The sequence below is a fragment of the Nuphar pumila genome, chromosome 5, assembly GCF_984573655.1.
Source record: "Nuphar pumila chromosome 5, dmNupPumi1.hap1.1, whole genome shotgun sequence".
Lineage (NCBI taxonomy): Eukaryota > Viridiplantae > Streptophyta > Magnoliopsida > Nymphaeales > Nymphaeaceae > Nuphar > Nuphar pumila.
The window spans coordinates 122,914,922-122,941,908 of NC_143253.1; the positions used below are offsets into that span (position 1 = coordinate 122,914,922).

Below are 26,987 nucleotides of genomic sequence, written 5' to 3' on the forward strand. Positions count from 1 at the left end.
TTATTTAGAAAAGATAATTCCTCAAAAATATGCATTTATTTAGCATACATGAAAGCCAGAAACTTCAATATTATGTCCAGATTGACAAAATCAAGCACAAATTGCTCAAATGTCATTAATGTACTTTTGTTCAGGTGGAACACAAGCGTAAAATGCCACTGTTAATGTGACGAGTTCCACAAGTCACTTCACTGGTTCCTGATAAAGCTACTGATTGTTAACTTCTTCTTTCTTCTCAAGGTATCTGGCAGGGGAAGAACATGGAAAACAAAATATATTTAGAGAAGACAAATCAAAAGAAACCAAGGAAAAAACAAGAAAAATCCATGCACACTCCATCTCAAGCGTCAGTCCCTAAATCTATTTCACTGACAGTATGAACCAACTTCCTACCAAGTGCATTGCTAGAAAGTACTTGATAATGAAATCAGAAAAGCATGGAAAGAGAAATGCAACCAGGCATACCAGGCACAAAATGCATACCTGGAAACCAAGAGTGAGAGTGCAACTGAAAGACATGAACATGAAGTCTAAAAGGGATCAAACTAAATGGCATTGAATCCCATTTCAACAGAACAGCTACTATCTAAACTACTGCCAACCTAACTACCTCAATCTGAAACGTAACAGGAATGGTAGCTATAATCATTGTCACCTATATCACCGATATTTTGAAAATAATGCAATATTGCCGATAAAATCAGCAAAATATCATGATAATATCATAATATTATCACAATATTTTTGTGATATTTTTTAAGAAATTCTTATTTTTATATATTTTAAGTTCAGTTTTTCAATTTGTTGGTTTCTTTTGTATTTTAAAAACTTTTAAAACTTGTTTCTTTATATTTTTGCAAGAAAAATAATATAAAACCTATTGTTTCCTATTTTTCTTATTATTAATTGTATTCTTCAATTTTAAAAGCTTCCAAGTTTTTTATGAGAAAAATCACTTTTTGAAAATATCTCCGCGCCAAGAAATTACCTTTAACGATACAGGTGACTATGGTTATAATCAATAAAGAAACTGATAATAACAATCAATAGCACAAAACTTTCATTCAATTTCTTATACCCTACACCTAGTTATTGAGGCTTACAAACTATACCCACAAATGGACTCAAATTCTCAAGCTACATCCATTTAAGCAAAAATGCAGCACCTATGGGCAATTCCAGAGAGAGAGAGAGAGAGAGACTTACAAAGGGGTAATATTTGCTACCCTCGTGGGTAAGGAAGCCCCTAGTGAAAAAATGTAATATTTTTATTTATTTTTTTCAGTTTTTTTGCACATCTGTCCTCCAGATGTGATCCACATATTAACTTTAGTAGAAACTGACGTTTCAATCATGTTTTTCTGATGTATATGTCAGATTTTATGAGGGCTGAAAAATCAACAGCCTACAATGTACCAAATTTTCAAACCTCAAAAAAACATATTTTTACATTGAAAAACTATGATCAAGGGTCAATTTCTACTATTTTGACCCTGCTGAACACATCTATGAGGTCAGATTTGGTCAAAACAACCTCCCTCTATGAGTTCCAGCTAGGGGTTTCCATACCCACGAGGGTAGCAAATGCTATCCCACTTATAAACAAGTCCCCTTAAAAACTAAAATACAAAATGACCAATTTAGAACAGGTAGACCTTCAAATATAAATGCATGGTTATGATTTAGCCATTAATCTGTGTTGAATCCATTGTAGACATGTTTTGGATATGCATGTCTATGACATGATGCTTGTCTAGTGTTTCTTGAGCATATGGACATGGACATCCATGGAGACCTCTTCTGTCCAAGTCTTAAGGATATCTGTCTGATGAGAAAAAGAAAAACAATACCTGTTTTCCACTTCACACACACACATTTTTGTGTGTCTGTGCTGTTCTTGGTTTTCAGCTCACCATTCCCACCATCATCCCATGCTCAAATTTGTTTGAGGTTATTGAAGTTGATCACTAATACATGGCTATCTATGTCCATGGTATCAACGTTAAAAGTCCAAGTCATTTTCGATATTCATGCCCATGTATCTAAACATGACCTATATAAGCATTATCTAAATGAGTTACACAATCTAGACATTTTAAATGGTATGAGCATTTGTTTATAAGTTGGACCTCTTACCTCCTATCATGTACCTTGCATAAGACACTTCAGGTTCAAGCATCACATCTTGAGTTCACCCTTAACCAATTTGATCTATATTAATGGTCGCCAGACCAGAGTCACCATAAGCCCTTTAGATAGGTGGGAAGTTTGTTTTTCAGATATTAGCAAGAGGAGAAAGCAAGAAGAAGCAAGAGAGAAAAATGCTTTGTAAATTTCTATTAGGGTTGGGTTACAACATATAGGGGTCAAATCCTTTTCTTTTACATTCTTTTCTTGAACACAAATATCCTTACAGCATGGGGATCTTACAAGAAGACATTAAGTAGCTAAAACAGGAGAGAATTGACTATATAACTTTGACATGCTTTAAATACAATACAAAGTTTATATAACAGTATACTAACACTCCCCATCAAACTCAAGATGATACAAGGATAATGGCCCCGACTTTGGTGAGAAATGTCCTGAAAAGAGAAGTGGACAGAAGCTTTGTAAAGTCAGCGATTTGCTTACCAGTCCCACTATAGGCTAATGAAATGATTCCATCTAAATATGTCCTAGTAAAATGGCAATCAATCAATATATTTTGTACGCTCATGAAATTTTGGATTCTTGGTTATGTAGACTGCACTCCAATTATCATAATATAACATAGTTCCTCCAGATATCTTGACTCCCATATCTTCAAGCAACCATCTAAAGCGAAATTATCTCAGTCATGGTTTGAGCTATGGCTCTATACTCAGCTTTTGTGGTCGATAGAGCTATTCTTACTGCTTTTTGCTCTTCCACAATATCAACGAATCACCCAAGAAAATACAAAATCCTAAAGTAGAATGTCCTCTCTTTGAAGGACCCACTAAAATCTGAATCACAGTATGCTCTCAACTCTAACTTTGATGAGGCAAAAAAAAACACATAATGAATGGTATCCTGAATATATCGAATAATTCTATGAACAACTGTCAAGTGCACTGAACTGAGTGCACTCATGGACTGGCTCACCACATGAACTACATAAGTGATACTTGCTCTGGATACAGTCAGGTAAATCAAACTTCTTACCAGCTATCTATATATAAGAGGATCTTCTGACTCAACACTATCATCATGTTTTAACTTTGCATTTACTTCTATGGGAGAATCCACATGCTTAATGTCATCTACCAGTCTAGACTTGGCTAGCAAGTCAGCTGCATGCCTATCCTAAGTAATTGGATAGCTCCTTTTTTAGTGTGCCACTTCAAGCCCTAAAAGTATTTTAGTCTTACCAAATCATTCATCTCAATTTTTTTTAGCCAATCTCTTTATAGCTTCAATAATATGAATATCATCACCAACAATAATCATACCAGCCATATAAAGTAACAACAGACAAAGGTTAGAATTAGACATATAAACAAATAATGAGGATCATGGAAACTCTATATAAACCCAAGACTTTTAACTGCAAGACTAAATTTTTCAAACCACGTTCGGGGTGCTTGGTTTAAACCACACAATGCAAGCTTGGGCTTGCACACTCTTCCTTATGAAACTTTCACTACTTATGGCAATTCCTTATGTACTTCCTCAAGATCATCATTTAAGAACACATTTTTGACATACAACTGCCACAAGTCCCACATTCTCATTGCAGCAACTGCCAACAAGTTTCTTGTAGTCATATGTGCCACCAACACAAAAGTCTTTGTAAAGTCTATTCAGTATTTTTGGTTGTAACCCTAAGCTACAAGTCCTGCTTTATATCATTTTGGTGTCTCATCGGCTTGAGTCTTCACCTTATACACCCACTAGCATCCCACTATATTTTTCTCTTTTGGTAATTTCACTAACTCCCAAGCCTTCATCCTTTCTAAAGCATTCAACTCCTCCCTCATAGCTTATTGTCACTTTGGATCAGAAACAGCTTCCTCATAGGTTTTAGGTTTATAGTAGGAATGAATCAAAGCAAGAAAAGCTTGGTGAGTGGCAGAAAAAGATTCATGAGACAAACAAGTAAATGGAACCGAAGGTCGAGAACTACGATGTACCAGGAGTGGAGTATCCCTGACTCTTTGTTCAAAATCAATAGGAGGAGAATTTGGACTTGGTCAAGGAGGATCCTCCATTTTGTAAGTGTGTTGCTCATAAAATGACATGAGTGCAACTCCAGGTGTTCTCCTACTATAGTCATAATTGTACTCTCCTTCTCCGCTTCTATATTTTCAGGAAAGGGAACAAAAAATGAGAAATCAAGTGTATATCCAACATTTTTTTCTCAAACAGAAATATGGCCTTTCTTCCATAAACTCCATATTTTCTTTGACATTGATTCATAATACTAATGACCCTCGATGGCATACAATTAATCATGAACTAGTACCCTCACAGCTTTAGCTCAATACACCTTGGATACACAACTAGCAAATAAAAGAACTCTAGGGGCTTCTAGAATGTATCTATTCTTTCTTTATACAATAGCATTCTGTTTTGGATATGCAAAACTTTATAAAAAAAATTAGGTAAATTACTTCTATATTTCATGAAATATATCCATATGATTTTTATACAAATATCTATAAAAGTGAAAAAGTATAATGGACCCTCCATAGACTCACAAGAGAATACTCCCAACCATCAGAATGTACAAGATCAAAGGGATTGGAATACACAACCTCCATTGAAGGAAAACCCTTTGTCAGCCTGCAACTCTCACAACATCTGACTTGATCATATTATAAAACACCAGACTCTCCCCATAGATCTCTAGACAAAATGTACTAAAGTCTGGAAGTCAAAACATGACCCAATGGTTGATACCACATTGACACACGCTAAAGAATCCAAAACTATAGCTGCAAGGCTAGACTCCACCACCTTCTCAGACCCCAAGTTAAGGCTATCTATATAATGTAGTAGAGGTGTCCCCATCCATGACCAGTCCCAATCCTCTTCATTGTATATCGATCTTGCATATAACAACTGTTAATATATATATATATATAGAGAGAGAGAGAGAACTGAACATATTAGGCTCTCTTTTCTTGTTTTGCCCCGTTAGGCCCCATAGTTTGTTTGTGGCTTCGCGTGTGGTCATCCCTCCCAAGGTTGTTTCTTGCCCATGAGCCTCTAGCCTCGTTGGGCCTCAGAAGTGTTGTGAGCACTGATTGGGCGCTCCTATGCGGTGGCCCTCAACAGCTGCCTCCCAAGTGTTGTGAGCACTGATTGGGCATCTGCTCCCACGTGGAGGCCTTAAAGAGTTGTCTCCCATGCGTCGCTTCCGCTCATTGGTGTTGTCTCCAGACGCACCGCCTCGCGTTGCTCCGAGTCACTTCCACTCTACAGGCTTGCCTAGTCCGCATCCTAGGCACCACACAGTTCTTAGCAAAAAGATCGTGACAACTGATATGATAGATCTGAACCGTTAGATGTGTTTAGCATGCTTGATTTAGTGGAAATTGACTCTTGGAACATGTTTTTTTGATGAAAAATTGTATTTTTGAGCAAAAAAAATTGAATGGAACTAACAGGGCAGAACGAGCGCATTACTATATATATATATATATATATATTACTATATATATAATATACTTTTTTGGTATTGTAATAGGTAATGCCCTCTAGGGGCATTTTGGTATTTTTCTCTTGTAATAGGTTTTGTCCTCTAGGGACATATTTTTGTTTTTTATTTATTTTTCTTGTTTTGGTCTTTTCACTAAAGACCAAGGGCACTATGGACTTTTTTCCATAGAGACGTTGGGAGCTCCCAATGACTCTATGGGAGCTCCCTTAGCACCATTTGCTGTATATACGGGACCTCTCATCCCTTCCTTTTGTTCATGCTTTTCCTAAGCATTCTACATCAATAAAATATTATTATTTTATGTTTTTTGTGTTCTTTTGCATGTGTTCATTAGTACCTCTTGTGGTCTTATATATTTTCCATTGATTGGATTGTGTGTTGTCCCTTTGAGGACTTGTGCTTGTGCACATTTAGGCTTTTTGTAGACATTGTTTGCACTTTGTGATTGTGTATGCCTTAGTGTCTTTGTATTATCCTCTTTTTTATCGCTTTTTTTTTTTGCATTTGCCCTCTTTCTTCTCCTCTTTATCTCTTCCTTCCCAAAATTGTAAAATGGATGACAACAATAATGTCGCCATTAAGCCCATCAAACTCAACGATTTCAACTATGTCACATGGGCTTCAATCATAAAGCATCTTATATGGAGAAAAGAATTATGGGGATTACTAGATGAGACCGTTTTTGAACCTACCCTAATCCTTACAAAAGATGAAAAAAAGTAAGAAATACCTCTTACGGAAGTAGAAAGAATTAAAGTCAGCTTCACTTACGAAAAAAAGTTGAAGGAACGGAGAATGGGACGTGCCAAGATCATGTCTTAGCTCATAATAAGCGTTGACATAAAGAAATGCTCAAGCATTGCAAAGTTTGAGCATGCAAATGATGCACGGGATTACCTTAAGAGAATGTATTCTCTTAAAGATATTGCACATGTGTGCAATCTACAAATCAAAGTTAGAAATATGGTTCAAAGAGACAAGAGTATTAGATAATACTACAATGGCTTGTCGAGATTATGGGAAGAGTTAGCTCTTCTTGAACCAAAGTGGTATTGCCCACAAGATATAGAACTCTGCCAAAACCAAATAATTTATATTTGTGCTTGTGCACATTGTAATTAAACTTTCTGCTTATTTCATTACATGGTATCAGAGCCAAGAAAATTTTCTTGGTATTTTGCCTCTAAGAGTTTTTGGGACTCCTTGGTTCTAATTTATGCCTCGTGAAGAAAGAATGATCGACGTATGGCTTCAATTCAAGGGAGATCTTGACTTGGCATGTATCTTAAATATTTTGGTAATTTTACTTGAGTTGTCTATCTCATGCATTATGCATAAGAAAAATACTCATTTTTCTCATATTTGAACATTTATTTGCTATTGCCTAAAACTTTTTTGAAATCACATTTGTTTTATGAGTGTTAATTAGCAAATGATTGACTTCCCTTGGGTATATGGGGTTATTTGTTAAAATATGCATTCTATTGTTCGTTTTGTACTTCACTTGATTTAAAATTTTTGTCAAATCGATTCTTGTTCCTTGGAACGTGTCTTTCTAGGATTTCCTTTTTTGCCTCTTTGTTTGGCTTAGTCCATCACTCTTCTATTCGATAGATCCATTATGATTGTGTGGCCTTTTCAAGTTGAGTTGTGTGCACCACGGTATTGTAGAGTCAGAGTTAGATGTTGGGGTGAGTTATGTGTACACCTAACTGAGTATTTTTCAGAATAGATTGTCAGAATAGATTGTCAAATGTTCAAATATGAGAAAAATGAGTATTTTTCTTGACAATACAACACTCGTAAACTTGATAATCTATTCTGACAAGTCAAGTTTACGAGTGTTGTATTGACAACTCAAGTTTACGAGTTATGTGTACACCTAACTAAGTATTGACAATCTATTCTCATATTTGACAATCTATTCTGACAAGTCAACGTGTCAATACATTCAGAATAGATTGTCAAGTTTATGAGTGTTGTATTGACACGTTTATTAGACAAGGCAGATATCGTGTATTTGTATTTGTTTTTAAGTTTTGGATCCGGATCCAAACTACGTTTATGTAACATGTCCAACATATATTGGACATACTTGTAAATACTTGTAACTTATTAGGGTTACTTGTAAAAACCATGTATTAGGTTTTGTTTCATATATTAAAAGGAAGAGATCATGATTTTTTCATTAAGGAAAAACGTGATTAGTTGCAATCTCATTCTCTTTCCTCTCTACAGTTTCCTGTTCATCGATTTTGGAGAATTCTAACATGGTATCAGAGCGAGTCTGATACGAGGGTTGAAAGTTTTTCCAGCAGGTGTGTCTCTAAGAGATTTTATTTCCTTTCTTATCTTCTCTCTAATCTTCTATTGTTCTGCATCTTTTCCTTTCTGTATCTCATCCTTAATATTCTGTTTTCTATTTCTTCTTCTCTAGATTCTTGTTCTTATTAATCTTTTTATTCATATCTGATACACAGATCAGATCTGACATCTGACCTCCTTTTTCATTCAGATTTGATGTCTGATCATTATTTTGCATCAAACTGATTTGCGTCAAACTGATTTCAGTCTTCTGGTTTGCGTCAAATTAGTTTCACAACATTTCTTTTCCAGATTTGCGTCAAACTGATTTGGGTCGAGCCCTTTTTTTTACCCAAATCAGTTTCGCGACAATCTTTTTCTTCCTCAAATCAGTTTTACAATATTTTTTTCTCAAACTTGTATCAAACTGATTTGGGTCGAGTCCCTTTCATTCTTGTTGATCTCTTCATATCGGGTTTGTTCACCGGATCGGGTCTGTTCATCGGATCTGTGTGACTGATCTGACACCTCACGGTATTTCCCAGATTTGTGCATCAGATCTGATGGTTGTTCTTCTTCCTTAATTTGCTTTTCACTTGTTACTCTTCGTATTCATTACTGTTGTGTGCAATTTTATTTTCACTTCCTCGATGAAATCAGATTAGATCTCTATATCAAATCTGACTTTTCCCATTCACGTTGAATACTCGAGCTTTCTCCTATTAAAAAAAGAAAAAAAAGGAGACGAGTCTTATTTGTTGCATCGTGATATGTGAAATTTTTTCATCTTGATTGCACACGCCAAACATTTTAAGGTCATGGATTCTTCCTCAGTCATTTTTCTCATCTAATTTTCTTGGCCAACTCATTTCTGAAAAACTTACCAATTCAAATTTTTTTATCTGAAAAAGACAAATTCTTCCATTCATTAAAAGTCAAGGTAGAGTTGGACATCTAAATGGATCAATTTCAGCTCCTCCAGAATTTATCATACAAGAAACTAAGGATGGAAATGAGACTGATTTTATACAACAAATTCCAAATCCTCAATACGAGAATTGGATAAAGCGTGATCAAGCTGCAGTTGCTTTTATTATTTTCACTATCTCTCAAAAAGTATTGGTGGGAATTCCAGACGAGTGTTCAGCAAAAGAATTGTGGGACAGGCTATTCATCACAGCAAGACCAAGCACATTGAGATTGATCAGCATTTTATCAGATCGAAGATTGAGGAAAAAGAGATTGAGCCTCATTATGTTAGAACAGAAGACCAAGTGGCCGATTTGCTCACTAAGAAACTCACAAAGTGTCGTTTTTGGTTCCTAAAGAGCACATTGTGCATGATTTTGAGGGGAACTATTAGACAGGGCAGATATCATGTATTTATATTTGTTTTTAAGTTTTGGATCTGGATCCGAATCCAAACTAATTTTATGTAACATGTCCAACATATATTGGACATACTTGTAAATACTTGTAACTTATTAGGGTTACTTGTAAAAACCATGTATTAGGTTTTGTTTCATATATTAAAAGGAAGAGATCACGATTTTTCCATTAAGGAAAAATGTGATAAGTTGTAGCCTCATTCTCTTTCCTCTTTACAGTTTCCTGTTCATCGATTTTGGAGAAGTCTAACAACATTGATCATGCATAATTTTTATGCATACGTACGTGCATGATTAATTGCAAAAATAGATTTAAAAACCTCTGTTTATTGACTTTTGGCAGGGTATTAATTAGTTCTCCAAAAAAAGGAAAAATCACACAAAATGAATCTCACCTGAGTGGTTTTTGGAAATTTGATTTTTTGCAACAGCCTTTCTTTTGAAAAATAATTTTCAGAAAGGTAGTTTTATGAATTTAGTAAATATAGGTAGAGTTCTTTAGAAAATATTTTTTTAACCTAATTGTTATTATAAATAGTATTAACTAAAGAGAGGGGGGTGTCTTCTCTTGAAAAACACGCCGCCCCTCTCTCCTCTCTCCTCTCTCCTCTCTCCTCTCTCCTCTCTCTTCTCTTTCTCTACTGCTAGTTATCCCTCTGTTCTTCTATCTTCTTTCTCCTATTTCTTCCTTTCTTCTTTCCCTTCTCTCGTCGGGGTACTTTTCTCGTTCATCGGAGTGCGCATGCTACCTCGGAGAACGACCACTTCTTCTCCCAACCCCTTCGTCGGAAGTGACTCCCAGGTACGCTTCTTCTCCCTCGTTTCTTTACTTTTTCGCATTTAGATTAGATTTTTATTTATTTCATCGAATGCATAAAGCTTGTTTCAGCATTGCATATTGCATAGCATGATATCCATTTATTCGTTGCATATAGCGTAGTTCAATTTCTGCAGTTTCTTTGCACTTAGAATAGCACAAAATTTATTTCAGCATCATATAGCCAGTTTTATTTTGTTAAGTTCATTTTGTTTTTTTGTTTTTTTTAGTGGACGTGCAGTACAGTTTGGTTTGGGGGAAATTCATACTAGATCTGTCATCGTTGACAGATTTGGTTAGATTTCCTTAGACCGACGTTGTTCCGGTCCGTTGTGAACTGGTGCAGGCTGATCTGTGTGGGTTTAGTATTGATTGATGCTGTGATCTGATCCGTCGTCACAATCGACCAGATCAGGTCACATCAATTTTTTTTGCTCAACGTGATCAGCAGATCACACATATTTGCGTGATTAGCAGATCACATGTGTTGGCCTGTTCACGCTGACGCGGGGGATCAAGATCTGAGATCCTTAAGTGATCAGATCAAATCTACGTGCGTCTGCAGAACTCGGCCCACGCCATCGGGAGCTTGCAGAACCAATCTGCGCATAATTTTTTTTTACAGTGGGTTTGGGGTTTAGCAACCCAGATTTGAGTCTGTTCAGGATTGTTTTCTTTCTGCTGGGTTTTCAGCGAGAGCAGCAGATCATGCACGTTGATCTAACTGGTCTGTTGTCGCACGCTGACTTGCATGTTTGATCAGCCCATCTTTAGCGTTGGTGTGACCAGAGTTGCGAGTGAAGATAAATTTCTATTTTCTTGATCATTGTGCCAGCAGGACAGCGTGAGTATTAAGCACGTTGTTGGACCAAATCACGAGTTCCAGAGTGATCAGCATGATCATGTCTTTCAGCTGATCTTGCAATTTACTGTCATCAAGTTTGCATGATTGTTTCTGCGTCCTCTGCATTAATTCATGTTAGTCAGTCTTTTTATTTTAGCATTGCATGATAGGTTAGGTTCTAATTTCGTTAGGTATGAAACATAGTTGAATTCTTTCTGCAATTTTGTAGAGTTGATTATTTTTAATTGGTGCAAACTAACCTTAGTTACATTGGGAAGCCCAGTTGGTGCGTGTATTTTGTTTTGCGTGTTTTGTGTGTTTTGCAGGTGGATTCAAGTGTGCGAAGGAAGGGTCATCGCTAGGGTCGTGCCCGTGCGAAGCAAAAAGAAAGCTAGACCGAGCAAGAAGGAGCCCTGCAGCTTTTTGCTTTTCTTTATTTTCATTTTTTTGGGGGCCACTGCCCATTTAATTTAATTGGGTTGCAATAATTTTTATTTCTTCTCGACTATAATAATAGGGTAGAACGTTTTATTTGTTCTTTTTCTTAAGGCAATAAAGATTTGTCATTGTGTGGAGTACAAAAGCTTTTAAACATGTTCCCTGTGTTCAACCCGCACTTCACCACTAGTGTGAATTGAAAATTTAAGATTTGATGCACAGTTTGCATAAACGATTTTCATTGAAAAATATCTTTTAAAAATACTTCCACGAAAAGTTGCATCACACGTGTTTTGGCTCTGACGGACAGTTGATTGACCTCTGATTCTATAAATGAGTTGTATTACTCAATTGCTTATTTGGCTTAAATGTTGTGGAGCCAGTTAATTGTTGGGGTGAGTTATGTGTGCACCTCTATCTTATTGTTAGTATAGATTGTCAAGTTTATGAGTGTTAAAATACATGTACTCGTATATATATATATATATATATATATATGTGTGTGTGTGTGTGTGTGTGTGTGTGTGTGTGTGTATGTGTGTGTGTGTGTGCGCAATACCCGATAGGGGTAATTCTGTCATTTTGCATAGCTACATAGTTGTTTTTAGAAAACAACCATTTATTTATTTTAGAATTAGTTTATTTTATGTTTTGTATTTCACGCAAGTGGGGCCCCACATAGAGTCGTTGGGCCTCCAACGATCACAAATGTGATCGTTGGGGGCTCCCAACGTCTCTATGGGGAGCCCCTTTTGGCCTCTCCTTTTTCACTCCTCTTTGTGTATAAATAGGGGTTGCTCCCCTTGTATTCTTCATGGCTTTTCAAGCCCTCATTCAATAAAGCTCATATATTTTTATGTGTTGCCTCTTTGAAGGCTTTTTGTGTTGTCCCTCAGTGGACTATTTCTATATTCTCCATTGTGGGTTTGGGTTTGTCCATTCATTGGACCGTGTAAATGCATTAAGCATTCTTGTTATACCTTTCTGCATACTTTCTTACAGTATTGACACTTATTTTGTCTCTGATTGACAGTTGATTGACCTTTGGTTCTATGAGTGAGTTGTATTGCTTAATTGCTTAAGAGTTAGTTGTTGGGGTGAGTTATGTGTGCACCTTTATCTTATTATCAGTATAGATTGCCAAGTTTATGAGTGTTGTGTTGGCACTTGTTTGGCTCTGGCTGACAGTTGATTGACCTCTGATTATAAGTGAGTTGTATCACTCAAATTGCTTATTTAGTCTTTGTTGTTTATTGGATGCTCGTATTGATCTTTATTAGTGATGGCTCAATTGTTATTTGCTTGGGATTATATTGGTCCATATGGATTAAATCTCATATCATTGCAAAATGCATTGCTTTGATTTGAATATTGTTTTCAAATCTTCTTGCTTTTTGACATCAGTTTGTTTCATTACAAGTATTTTTGCTTTATCTTGTTTTCTTCACTCTTTCCTCTTATTTGAGTGATTTTTTTGTTGGATAAGATATTTTGTTTGATTGTAGTTTTACAATCATTTGTGAGGTGAGGGATGTGCACATCTTGTAGTTGTAGTTGGTATTTATTGTCAGTTTAAATAGTCGATATTTTTGGTACATCATCACTGGTATGGTTATTGTTGACATTTGTGTTTGATCTCTTGTCATGTGCGCTGATACACTTGAATTTCGAGGATATTGAATTGGTAGTCAAAGAGGTGGGCTGGTGTTGAGATTTGCAAATAACATTTATTTTGTCAATGATTTGTTGTGTGTGGGAGTTTTAAAATCTCTCCATGTAATTTCTAATCTTTTTGACTGCTCGTTTGCCCTTGTATGGAACAAGGTTATCCATTGAAAAATTATCATGCATCATTATGTGCATTAAATATGTTTTAATTGCATGTTGATTATCTTGCATTTTTTTATGAATATAATTAATTCTTCTTTTGTTGTGAGCAACTTTGAGCTCTTACATTTAATATACATGTTGGGCTTTTTGATGAATTGTATCTTTATTTGAAATGTTTACCTAAGCCTTTGGGACATTATTGCAAAATTTTTTATTTTATGTCTAATATGTACTTGTCTTTTCGACTTAAGGGATCAAAATTCCACTATGTTAAGAATTTATGTTACCTTGAAAAATATGTTGTTTTTATATGATTGTCAAAATGAGACATTCTTAAAAATTCTTTTTGAAGTATATCCCTGGTGTTTATCTTAATGGCTATTATACCTTGCTTGAATTGTTGCTAATGTTGTGGATATCTTAAAAATTATTGCTTAAGGTGCATATCTGACTTGCTTTTAAAATTGTTTAGTTTATAATACCTCTATGTATTGTTGGCGAACTCAACCATCATATATATATATATATATATATATATATATATATATATATATATATATATATATATATATATATATATATATATATATATGAATTAATTTGAGTTATTATTGTTTAAAATATATTTGTTTTGTAACTATACACATGTATCCTATACCTATTTTTTTACTATTTCGTTAAAACTTTTTCTTTTAATAACTATTTAGTTATGATATCTCCCTTTGTGTAGTTAGAACATGTATTCTTGTTCTCTAAGTCGGTTCTTAAAGATGATATAGGTTGACAAAGAAATTCTATTTTTGATGGATCACATCACGAAGATGGATATAGTCGATGAAGGCATTTGGTGGAGATTAACAATGAAGACTTGGTTCCTTCCCTTTATTTTTTGTATTTTCAAACTTTCGGTAATCTCGCCATCAGTTTGAGGGAGGGTGTATATATATATATTTGTGTATGTATTTTTGTCTTATGTATATAAGTATATATACATCTATATGTATATATAATATTTTTTTTTGGTATTGTAATAGGTAATGCCCTTTAGGGGTATTTTTGGTCTTTTTCTCTTGTAATAGGTTCTGTCCTCTAGGGACAGATTTTTGTTTATTTATTTATTTTTCTTGTTTTGGTCTTTTCACCAAAGACCAAGGGCACTATGGACTTTTGTCCATAGAGTCATTGGGAAGCATCCCAATGGCTATATTTATAGCCATTAGGAGCTCCCAACGACTCTATGGGAGCTCCTTTAGCCTCATTTGTTGTATATGCGGGACCTCTTGTCACCTCCTTTTGTTTGGAAGCAGATCAGGTCATGCTGAACATGAGCGTTTTTGCTCATGCCGACATCGTGGCCGTCTGTTTGCATTTTGTATGAATGCCACGTGGTTTTGTTGACTTTTGAGCTTTTTAAAATGCAAATCGGATGGCCACGATGTCGGCATGAGCAAAAACACTCATGTTAAGCATGACCTGATCTGCTTCCCTTTTTGTTCATGCTTTTCCTAAGCATTATACATCAATAAAAGATTATTATTTTATGTTTTTTGTGATCTTTTGCATGTGTTCATTAGTACCTCTTGTGATCTTATGTATTTGCCATTGATCGGATTGTGTGTTGTCTCTTTGAAGACTTGTGCTTGTGCACATTTAGTCTCTTTGCAGCCATTGTTTGCACTTTGTGCTTGTGATTTGTCCAATTGAGATTAAATTCATAACAAGAGAAGGAACAAAGTATGCATCATCAATATGTAACTTGGAATTAGGATCAAAAGATGAAGTAATAGAGCCAATTTTTGATACATTGATAATGGATCCATTGGTGGTGCGAAAAGTACCACCACATGGCCTATAATTGGTTAGAATCTATGTCACATGGGTGCGGGTGCGACACGGGTGTGGCAGAATTTCAAAAATTTTGGACACGGAGACTCGGCTATATATATTTATATATATTTTTAAAAAAAAGTGCACAATCTGTGACTATGCACACAGTCTGACTATATATATATATATATTTAAAAATATATAAAAAATGATTTTTTAGTTTTTTGCCCTAAAATGAACAAAAATAGACTCGGTCAAAGTTGACCGAGTACAAAATGTGGACGGACTCGGCCCCGGTGCGTTTACCAAGTCTGACACTTGGTTAACTGTGTCTGCCCCGTGTCCGTGTCCGTGTCCGCACCCGTGTTGGGGCATGTTGATGCGGGTGCATCGACCCCCTAGCCGAGTCCGTGTGACACATTAGAATCATCTATCAACCAACAAGAATGAATGTTCGAAATACTCGTGAAGGCAGTACCAAAAATAGTAGATTCATGAGAAGATGATAAAACTTGTGCTAGAAGCTGATGAACTATTGCATCTCCTCTAGAAGTTGAGAGTGAGCAACCTATTAAGGAGTTGAGGAGGTAACTGCTGCGGAATGATATGTCTCCTGTCTAATAGAACTCTTCTCTCCCATAGCAGCACCAGGTATAGAGGAAGAACTAGAAAGATATCTAAATCTTTTCTACTCAAGGGTTGGACAATTGTTCTTCATGTGCCCTAATAATTCCTTGCAATACTGGCACCTCACATTGCTCATGTCACCTCCATGTCCTGAACTCTGTCTAGTGGCAACCAATACCAATACCTCTCATGATCAGACTTCACCTTTGTCTGCTCAACCACAAGCTTTAAAAGAGTCCGAGTGAGAGTAGGGAGAGTGGCTCATAGAGTATAGCACTCTGCACATTATCATATTCGGATCGTAGTGCCATAAGTAACTCTATCACATAACTCTCTTTTACCTTGTTATCCAACTCCAAACAAGCTTTGTAATCCTTGCAATTTACACATCTCTCATTAGACTCAATCAATGCTAGAGAGTCCCACACTTGTTATATCTCAGTAAATAAAGTTGGGATCAATTTGTTCTCCTACCTAAAGACTCTAAGATCCTGCCCCTCAACTAACACTCTCTAACCCAATTCTCTTGCTTATATACTTGCTCCATTGGAATCAGTTTGTTTTGTGTCAGCATCACATTTCTTCTCCTTCAAGGCTGCTACCACTTTTCTTTCTCAACTTCCATAACTAGTTTCTGGAGCCAACCATTGGAAATCCAAAATTTGTTTCACAAACACTATAGGTATTACCCACAGTCATCTAGCCAAGAATATACCAATGTTTTTTAAAATATTCTTAAGCATTTACAAAAATCAATACATCAGAATCTTAAAATGATGATTTTAGCTATCATTTTCATATTTATTACATTATAACGTTAAGATGTTTATGTAGAGAGAGAGAGAGAGAAAGAGAGAAGGTAGTTTTTTTCTGGGGTGGGGGGAGGCAAAAGAGAAAGAAGAGGCATGCACTTCTACAAGTAGGGATGTACACAAGCCGGGCTCGATCCGAGCTTGGTCTGGCTCGGCTCAAGCTTGAACAACCATGGCTCGGGATCGACTCGAGTCGAGCTCGAGCATGGCACTCAGTTCAGCTCGACTTGGCTAGAGCTGAAAACCTTTATTTTAAAAAAGTTTTTAAACTTTTTAAAAATTGTGTAAAATGCTGTTTTGAAAGAGAGGAAAATGGTGGGATTTGAACCCATGCCACTTCCAAAGATGACCAATGACTTATCCATTAGGGTAAGACCCTTCTTTCTATTAACTATTAATATTATGAACAAAATATGTACATATATAAATCTAATTTTTTTATAACCATGTGAGCCGACCTTAATCGGGTTTACCGAGCTTGTTCAAGCTTGGCTCGTTTACGTGTACAGAGCCTGAACCCTTGTTGAAGCTCGGCTCATTTATTTTTTCGAACGAGTTCGAGCCGAGCTTAAATAGGTCAGGCCCGAGACAAGCCCGAGCTAGCTCGGCTCGTTGTGCATCCCTATCTATGGTTGCAACATTAAACCAAATATATAAGTTTTACATATTGCCACCTGTGAAGCAATATTGGAGCATTGCTCAGTATTTGATAATATTGCAATACTTTATTGCAACCAGTGTTGTGAAAAGCGTTGAGGCGTAGCGAGGCGCTCCACCAAAATCTGAGGCGAGGCGTAAGCCTCGAGCCGTAAAGCGTAAGCCTCAAAGTTTTTTTTTTAAACTATAAAAAATATCTAAAATTATAAATAAATAAATAAAATCTTTATTGATGAAGCAACAACCAACAGGAAATAAAAAAATCTCAAATAAATACTGAAAAATATGAGAAAAACAAACGTATTATTCTGCGCAGGAACTGCAGAAAAACAAACGAATTTTCATAAAACAATTTTTTGTCAAAAATTATTGTGTTTTCTTTGCCAAGAAAATTACGAGATTTGTGACACTACTTCTTACATTGAACGACGAGCTGAGTCCCAACCCTACTAGGAGCCAACTATACTTTGTTTGGTTGAATTCAGATACACCCAGAATGGATTGGATATCTGACATAATATTGACAGCCCATGCACTTCCTCAATTCCTCTTTCAGTTTCAATTACAAAATGGATTCAACCTGAACCCGATCCACTGACAACTTCGCTCACAATTAGGGCTATCAACAGGTTGGGTACTCAACCCAGAGTATACCCAAACCAGCCCATATAATAAATTGTTGGGTTCAGTTTTTGCCCAGTCACGATAATGGAATATCAAACTCAGACCTGCATAATTTCATAAATTTATTTTTACTCAAAACACATATTACTTGGATTCATACCCGGCAAAAATCATAACCCAAACCCGTTTTGCACTACCTGAATATTATTAGGGTAATTTACATTAAGGTTCAGATTCAGATCGGGTCGGGCACTCGATACAAGCCTGACCCGTTGAGCCCTGCTCACAGCTTAAGGAATGCTCGCGCCCAACCATAGCAGGGGAAGTGGACAATCAACCTCCACCGCGCCCTCCTGCGCCCAACCGCCTCGGCCACTCGCCTAACCCGGTGAACCCTCCTCACGACGACGACGACGACAACGACAGCAGCGGCGGCAGCCCTGTTGCTGCTGCTAGGGAAACCACCAGCGGCGGTGGCAGCAGATGAGGAGTACACGAGGGAGACGATGAAGGTGATCGGGAAGGTGAGGGCGACGCTGACGATGGATAGGTCAGATCCGAACGTGCCGTCGGCGGTGGCTGACCTCCGGCAGGCGTCCAACTCGTGGGTGGACAAGTTCCGGCGGGAGAAGACACTGCTGGGTTGGGGGTTGCCGGTAATATCTTTCTTATGCTTCCTCTTGAACTCCTGAACAAAGTGGTTCACCATCCGGTTGTCGAAGTCCTCCCCACCAAGATGGGTGTCTCCCGCCGTGGACTTGAGCTCGAAGATACCCTCTTCAATGGTGAGAAGAGAGACATCGAAGGTACCGTCGCTGAGATCGAAGATGAGGACATTCTTCTCGCCAGCGCTCGTGGCCTTCTTGTCTAGACCGTAGGCGATAGCAGTGGTGGTGGGCTCGTTGATGATACACATCACGTTCAAGCCAGCGATGACAGAGGCGGTGTGCGCCTCAGTCTGAGGTGCGCGTCGCCTCAAGGCGTGCGCCTCAAGGCCTATGAGGCGCACACCTCACGGGTATTGCGCTTTGTACCTGCGCCTCAAGGCACAAAGGCCCTCGCCTTGAGGCGAGGCACGCTTTTTGCGCTTTGAGGCGCGTTTTTAATAACACTGATTGCAACCAATTGTACCTTAAATGATAAATTTTAGAAGATTGACTATTACTTTCCAATTCTATCACTTTCCATTTGAAAGAGAGGATCTGGAAAAAACTTATTCTGACTCAACAGGAGAAATACATTGGAGTACCAATATGCAATTATGCACCATGCATCTTAAATAAATAATTGTAATATGCTACAGTAGTATATAGCATGCCATAAATTATATGTCCCTTCATAAATACTGCAAAATTCCCTTTGCGCAATAGCTAGGGAATCAATATCAATATGGTTAGTAACTTAGTTATCTTAAGACTGTTGCAAAAATAAAGGTATATAGAAAAAAAAATACTGAGGAAGGAAAATCTACTAGAGACCATAGCGTGAAAAAGATGTCTCTTTTTATTTTCTGAGATTGTCCATAAATAATAAAGATTTATAGCGCATCACTATTTCAATATAAGATATTTTTCCAACATAATAAACATCATTCAGTTATCTCTTAATTATAAGCTGTGGAAGCACTAGGAAAAGATTTATGTCATGTTCAATGTCTTAGTAGCATTCAACTAGCCTCAATGCCCACGAGCAAGTAAATCACTTAAAAAGAGAAGGCCACACAACAAGAATGTTAGAAAATGATGCAAATAAATCATCCCCAAGAAAGCAAATACCATGAGAATATGCACACCAAAATATAATCATAAAAAGATCCAAAAGTGCATAAATGAAACAAAAAAACTCCATTTAACTACATATCCAAAGGAATTTGAAGGCAATAGTTCTGATTCACTCTGAAAAAATTACCCTTGCACTCTTGCCCACCGAGAGAGCTGATAGAGTTGGACTGTTTCATTAGAAACATGACAAGCAAGAAGCAGATAATTGCGGGGTTGCACCATCCACGCGAACCTCATGAATAGTCCAGAATACACGCACATTGCTAGAACACGAAGAATAGAAGTGAGAATTGATTCATTCTCTTACTACAAAGATTGAATATTCAATGCTCATACATAAGATGTTTTAACCTGCTGTCATGTTTCCAGAGATCATTTCTGGAGGCTTTTGTGTATCCACCAAACCCTGCACAATCATCCACCTTTTTATCACTTAGGTGACGGATCATCTTTAATATATTCTCAAGCTATAATGGTGTCAGGTCAGGCTATTAAACATATCCCCAGACTTCATCATAAGCTCAAATGCATTAACTGATACCTAGCTTAAGCTAATATTAAATTTTAAATATGTACATTAGTTGTTTAACACATTAACTAAGAAGATTTTTAAGATAAAAAACTCAAAATGCGGAAAGGAAAGACACTCAAGCCAAGAAATTAAAAGAGCACCAAATGACAACCTTTTGACCACAGATAGAAGTACCTATTATTGTTGTAAAACTCACAAAGGAATATCGACTATCTAAACCAACGGTCTCAGGTTAGAACCCACCAGGACTATTCCTATCTAGCCTATACATAAAGAACAATCACAAACAAGCAAAAAAAGCTAAAATGATGAATAAAATTAACGGGAATCGCTGTACTGCTAGGCAAATGCATAACAAATATAATAAAGAATCTGATATTAATAACGAAAATGTTAAAAATATTAATTAGTCACACATCAAAAAGAATATAAACTAAAAATAAAGGTAAACTACAAGATAAAAAGCAACACACCAACCACTGAGGTATCAAATATCCAGATTTTCAAAAATACTAGTAAGTTAGTAACAGTAAGTGGGACTTGGATCAATAGGATTAATAGGACCCTACAACCCCATTCTTCAAAAAAGAAAAATAAAACAAGACAGGAGAAATTAGAAAAAATTCAACAAAAAACTTTTAATATCTAGCAGCAAAAGATAAAAACCTCTCTTATGAAAAAAATACCCCACAAAAAATGGACAAGCAACTCTTGGGGTGTATTATATATTTTAACACTATAATGGAACACTCCATGAGGCTTCAAGGTATAAGCATCACATGGCTATAATTGGACCTCTGCCCTATAGAGAACCAAAAACACAAATTCACCTTTCTGAAAATCTCTTTTTGTGTTAGGTGTACATCATGGTTAGTTTTAAGACTAATAAAAATGTGGAAGCATTTATAATCCTAAAAATATCTAGAATGTAAAGGCATCAGCTTCCATTTTCTGAGATGAAAAACCAGGGGGCAGCTATACAGACCATCACAAATACAATGTCAAGGCAAGAAAAAATTATGCACAAAACACCATACTTTTGTCAACATTTTACAAGAAAAAGGTGATTGAGGTTAAGAGCCATACTGCTATAACAAAACCCCAGTTCGCAACAGGGCCCCAAAAGTGAGTCGTCTTGGGTCCCACAGGACTATTCAAAAAAGCTCTCCAGGCAGACATGTATGACTAGCTTGTTGTTCCTGTTGTAACCTGAATAAACAAGATAGCTAGAGTCATGTATTTTCTGTTTGGATACATCTCAAAGTTGAGAGAAGAAAAGCCACAGGAATAAATACTTAAAAAAAAAAATTGCCTTCATCTTTTATGGCATAAAAATTGAACCAGATACATAGCAATGATGATAATGTTAAAGCATAGTCATCGGTATCGCCGATATATTGAAAAAAAATAGCGATATCATCAGAAATTTCAGCTAGGACGATAATAACAGCAAAATATCGTGCAATTATCATGATATTTTTGTGTTTTTTAAAACTTTATTATTTTTTTATATTTTAAGTTCAGTTTTTCTATTTTTGGTTTCTTATGTATTTTAAAAAACTACAAAACTCGTTTCTTTATATTTTTTGCAAGAAAAATAACAGAAAACCTATTATTTCCTATCTTTCTTATTATTATTTACATTCTTTTCAATTTCTAGCTTCTGAGTTTTTCCGGAGAAAAATCACTTTTTGAAAATATCTCCAAGAACAACCCTTGCTGAGAAATCACCTTGAACAATACAGGTGACTATGTGTTAAAACCATAATATTCATATACTTAGAGGACATTTATTAACCCACAAGGATGTTTATGGTCATACTTTACATCCATCATTATGCACATGTTTACTGTTTTATCTCCTCCATACACAGCCGTTTAAACTTCTCCTGTTCTCTATTCATATTGTGAATACACTTTTGTGTGCACGTGTTTGGACAAGTTGGTAGACTACAAACTCATAATATATTACGATAACTCATTCAAATTTCAAACTAAAGAATTACCCAGAAGCCAGATTTCTATAGGTAACATTGCAGCCAATTAGTTTTGAAACTCTACTACATGGCAAGGAGTAGCTTCAAATGGTAGTTAAAAGCTGTCACGTAGACGCATCGACATGGGAACAGACACAGGATATAATAGTTACATGATTTTACAAGGAGGTTTCATAAAACTAGCATGTGCACAAGTATGAATTCACACACATGTGCACAAGTATGAATTAGTGAATGATATGTTTGAGATCATGTGCATTCAAAATTCACAATCTAAAGCAATAAAGAATAAATTTTAAAAGTGCACATCTTAAGCAATTCTAAGCCATTATGATTAATAGACATCAAATAACAAATCCAGGTTGGAAACTGAAATAAACAAAATCAACAACAAATTCAAAAAATATCTAAAATAAAGGATCAAAATTATATATAATCACAAATAAAATTAGTGACACAATGTTGACCATGTAACACAGGTTTAACTATGTCTAAGGCCCAAATATTGTTTAGACAAAACATTCCTGTTAAAGATTTCACATTGAGATACGGTGTTCCATATATTCTCAAAGTATTTAGTATATATCCTTCATTCCTAAAGAATTTCTAGCAATGCATTTGTAGAGGTATACAAGGATGATGCTGAGAGCATCCTATTATACATGCAAGCCAACATACAAATATCCAGTGGAAGCTGGAGATACATACTCCTGCTAAACTATAGAGTACACTCACTAAATCTATATATAAGGTGCAGGCGTTTTGTTATATGCATTATTCTCAAGCACATGTATCGTTAAAGGTAATTTCTCGGCGAGGATATTTCTCGGAGAGATTTTCAAAAGTTGATAAATCTCGGGAATATCTTGGGAAAATCTCTGGAGTTTAAAAAATTGAAAAAAATATAAATAACAACAAAAAAGCAAAGAAAATAATAAGTTTTGCATTATTTTTCTTTCAAAAATATAAATAAACATGTTTTAAAGGTTTTAAAATATAAAATAAACAAAAAAACTATGTCACATAGGTGTGGGCAAGGTTGCCAAACTAGGAAGCGGAAGCGAGAAACGATACGGGAAGCGGAAGTGAGAAGGGAGGCATTTTAAAATGTATACGAAGCGGGAAGCGAAGTTTCAATTTAAAAGCAAAATATGAATAAAAAATGAAGCAATATGGAATCAAAGAAGAAACAAATAAAAACTAAAATAAAATTGATCATTCTTATATTTCATGATTTTTCTGGAAAAGAGTTAAATTTTTTGTTAAAATCTATCAATGTTGGTTACCAATTTAAAGAAAGTACATGAAAAGTGAGTGAAAGTGTGAGAGAAAATACATGAAAAAGATGAAAAGAAACGTGAGAAAAGTATATAGCATGCATAAACCATGTATATGAAAAGCATAGAAGAAGCGTGGGGGAATCGAGCTTCCCATGAAGTTTCGGAAGCGAGGAGTATCGCGCTTCCGAAGCGAGTTTCCGGGAAGCGAGCTTCCCACCTACCTAAGAAGCTTCCGGTAACTCTGGGTGTGGGTGCGGGTGCGGCGATGCGGCACGTTAAAAAAACTTGGGTGTGGGAGGGTATATATATATATATATATATATATATATATATATATATATATATATATATATATATATATATATATATATATATATATATATATATATTAACCATGGTTGCCAGTTGAGGAAGCGGGAGCGGGAAGCGATACGGGAAGCGAGGCACTTTCAAAATTTTAGGAAGCGGGGGACCACTTAGGAGCGATTCGGGAAGTGTCTCGGAAGCGACCTAGGAAGCGTCTCGGAAGCGACATAGGAAGCGTCTCGGAAGCGAGGGGGAAGCGAAAAAAATAAAAATAAAAAATAAAAAATACAAAAAAAATTGAAAAAACAGGGGAAGCGTGGGGGAAGCGAGGGGGAAGCGTGCTTCCCATTAAAGGGAAGCGCGTCCCCCATTAAAGGGAAACGCGTCCCCCATTAAAGGGAAGCGCGCTTCCCAAAAAAGGGGGATGCGCTTCCCAAAAAAGGGGGACGCTTCCCCCCACGCTTCGGAAGCGCGACGTTCCGCGCTTCCGAAGCGCGCTTCCCCTTTTAGCTAGGCGCTTCCGGTAACTCTGATATTAACAGTTAACAGCAGTAACACTAATTTTTAACAGTATTTTTTTTAAAGTCCAGTTTTGGACATTTATGACCCTAGGTGCGTTGACTGCACCCAGGGTCGGCTTGACCGCACCGGGTGCCGCACCCGCACCCGAGTCGCGTTGTGTCGCGTCGACGCGGGGGCACCCTGCTGGACGAATCCCTGTGACAGCAAAAAAATAAGAAATGCAAACTTAAAATATAAAAAAAAAATCTAAAAAAATAGCAATATTTTGTCTTCTGGCGATATTTTGAAAATATCATGATATATTCCCGATATTATCAGCTACCTTGAAATAGCCGATAATATCGCGATATTTTCAATATATCGGTGATAGTGTTCTCAAGTCACAGTTTTCCAAATAATAAGGCAAAATATATATTTTCATACCTTCACTACCATGTTTTCAATGAGATCCAAAAGGAACCCCTTCATATCCAAGGTCATTTTGCTAAAACATGTCGTTATATGTTTGTATCCAGGTTATTTTGCTAAAACATGACTTCTTATTTCTGTGTTGCACTCCTGATTAACATTAATCATTTGATGCAAACAATCAGTGAGTTTAAGTAGAATGCTACAAAGTTGCTCCACAAACAGTTTCAGACCATCTATTGTAAATGTCCAGGTACCATGCATCTCCCTGTTTCTTCTTATTCAAAGCATGCAAATAACTTCAAGAATAACGTTGTATAAAAGGAAGAAAATCAAATTCTTTTGCTATTCTAATCTTGATATTACACAGTTTGAAGAAATTGATTAGACTACGTAAAATTCAATGATCAGCTGATCACATTCATTATATATGTAAGAAAGTCCTACTGCATCCTTTGCCATCTTTTGTGCATTTTCCTTATAAGTTACTTGAACTTAGCATATGCTAAGTTCTGCTCAGTTTTATCAGATCAACTTTAGCGTATAAAAGTAATCTATTTATGCAACTGTAAACAATTTGAGATCAACTGATTTATTTCCTGCTCTAAAATGCATAGAAACATAAGGTATTAAATGTTCATTAAGATTCTCGATTACATCTTCAATTGGTTAATATAGCACATACTTGACCAGACCAGTGTGGTGTGATCATGAATCACAAAATTTGCTGTGACGTGATGTGTGTGGTATTAGTCGATAAGCCATTAGGTGAATAGGAACCAGGTCACAAGACTCTAAATCCATCACACCCAGTAAAGGAAGTCAACAGACTATACACTATAATCGCTTTGAAGTACTGAACCACAATAAAAAAATTGATATACAAAAAGAAACATTTAAGCCTGATGCATTTCCAGAATACACTTCAAGAGACCATCAATCATAAGACTACAGGAATATAAACATGATTTCACGACTAATCAGTTCAATATTCTGCCAGCCAAGTACTAACCGTTAGTTTACATAGTAAAATTTCTCTATTAAACCAAATATTTTGCAAGTACCATTTCAGATTGTCTCCACTCCAAAAGGTAGCACAAATTCAGGAGCACAAAATTCACGGAAAACCCCACCATAAAAATCATGTTGAACTCAAAATAGCACAACCAACAAAGGAATGCATGGTGAAGGGATACCAAATCCAAGTATCATAGCATCCAAATCAAAGCCCGAAAATATAGAGCCTGATGGAGTTGGCAGGCCCATCCTGCCACCAATGAATCCACAAAAGCGCAGGGAACAGCCCTAAAAGGCACTCAGAACATGAGCAAAGGTGACCAATCAAAAGTCTAACCTCAACCAACAAAACCCATAATTCAGTTCACAAACACAACGCAACAAAAATGATACCCATCAAAGAAAAACAAAAGAATCACACATAGAATCGCGTGAGACAGCTTCTTGATCAATATGAATACAATAACAAGGATGGCATCATCAACAGATTCAATCTAAAACCAAAATTCCTAGATTTCACAAAAAAAAAATGTCAATTTGAGTAAGAATAAAAAAGACGGCATCAACAGATTCAATCAAAAACCAAAAATTCTAGATTTCATAAAAAAAAAAGTCAATATGTGTAAAAATAACAAAGACGGCATCAACAAATTCAATCTAAAACCAAAAGTTCAAGATGGGGAAGAGGAACCATCAACCCCAACTGCAGAAAAACACTTAAGCACGATGCCCAGATCATAAAAGCAGCAAAAATTTCAATTGGGCACAAGAGATATGTGCAGAGGGATGAGGATCAAGTGGTAAGAATAACAAAGACGGCATCAACAGATTCAATCTAAAACCAAAAGTTCAAGATGGGGAAGAGGAAACTATCAACCCCAACATCAGAAAAACACTTAAAAACGATTCCCAGATCATAAAAGCAGCAAAAGTTTCACTTGGGCACAAGACATATGGGAAGAGGGATGACGATCAAGTGGTTGACCTTTGCTTCCTTTGAAGGGTTGGGTGAGAAACCAGACGTCCCCAACAACGGACGCGGTGTGCCCCGACTCTTCAACTGATTTGGGCCAACCCTTCCCTGTAAATATCTCTTTTGTGAAAAGAACCCTTTTTTGGACTTTATTGTTCATTTGTTCCCTTCTTAAGTCTTTAAACATATTGTATTTTATTTTAATTTTTTGTCATTAGGTTGGAATAAAAGTAGTTGGGAGTGAACCTACTGCATTTTCTTTTTCTGGAAAAAATTTCCATCGAGAGGGACGCCTTTGTGGGTTTGCTACCCATGTT

At 36.3% G+C, this 26,987-nt stretch overlaps 1 protein-coding gene across 3 annotated transcripts; it reads right to left on the reverse strand.

The window, feature by feature from the left end:
• On the reverse strand, nt 1–26,779 carry LOC149838478 (mitochondrial pyruvate carrier 1). Of its 3 annotated transcripts, none has more exons than XM_090006613.1 (5): nt 26,683–26,779; nt 21,254–21,376; nt 19,987–20,041; nt 19,763–19,898; nt 1–244 (listed from the first exon to the last, which is right to left on the reverse strand). In XM_090006613.1, exons 2-5 carry the CDS (start codon nt 21,344–21,346, stop codon nt 208–210), a joined length of 321 nt encoding a protein of 106 aa, XP_089862739.1. In that variant the 5' UTR covers nt 21,347–21,376; nt 26,683–26,779; the 3' UTR covers nt 1–207. The 3 variants fall into 3 exon arrangements, with proteins under 3 accessions (XP_089862739.1, XP_089862741.1, XP_089862742.1); XM_090006615.1 differs by lacking the exon at nt 26,683–26,779 and adding an exon at nt 25,877–26,624; XM_090006616.1 differs by lacking the exon at nt 1–244 and having other exon boundaries at nt 19,759–19,898.
• Nucleotides 26,780–26,987: the final 208 nt, after the last annotated feature.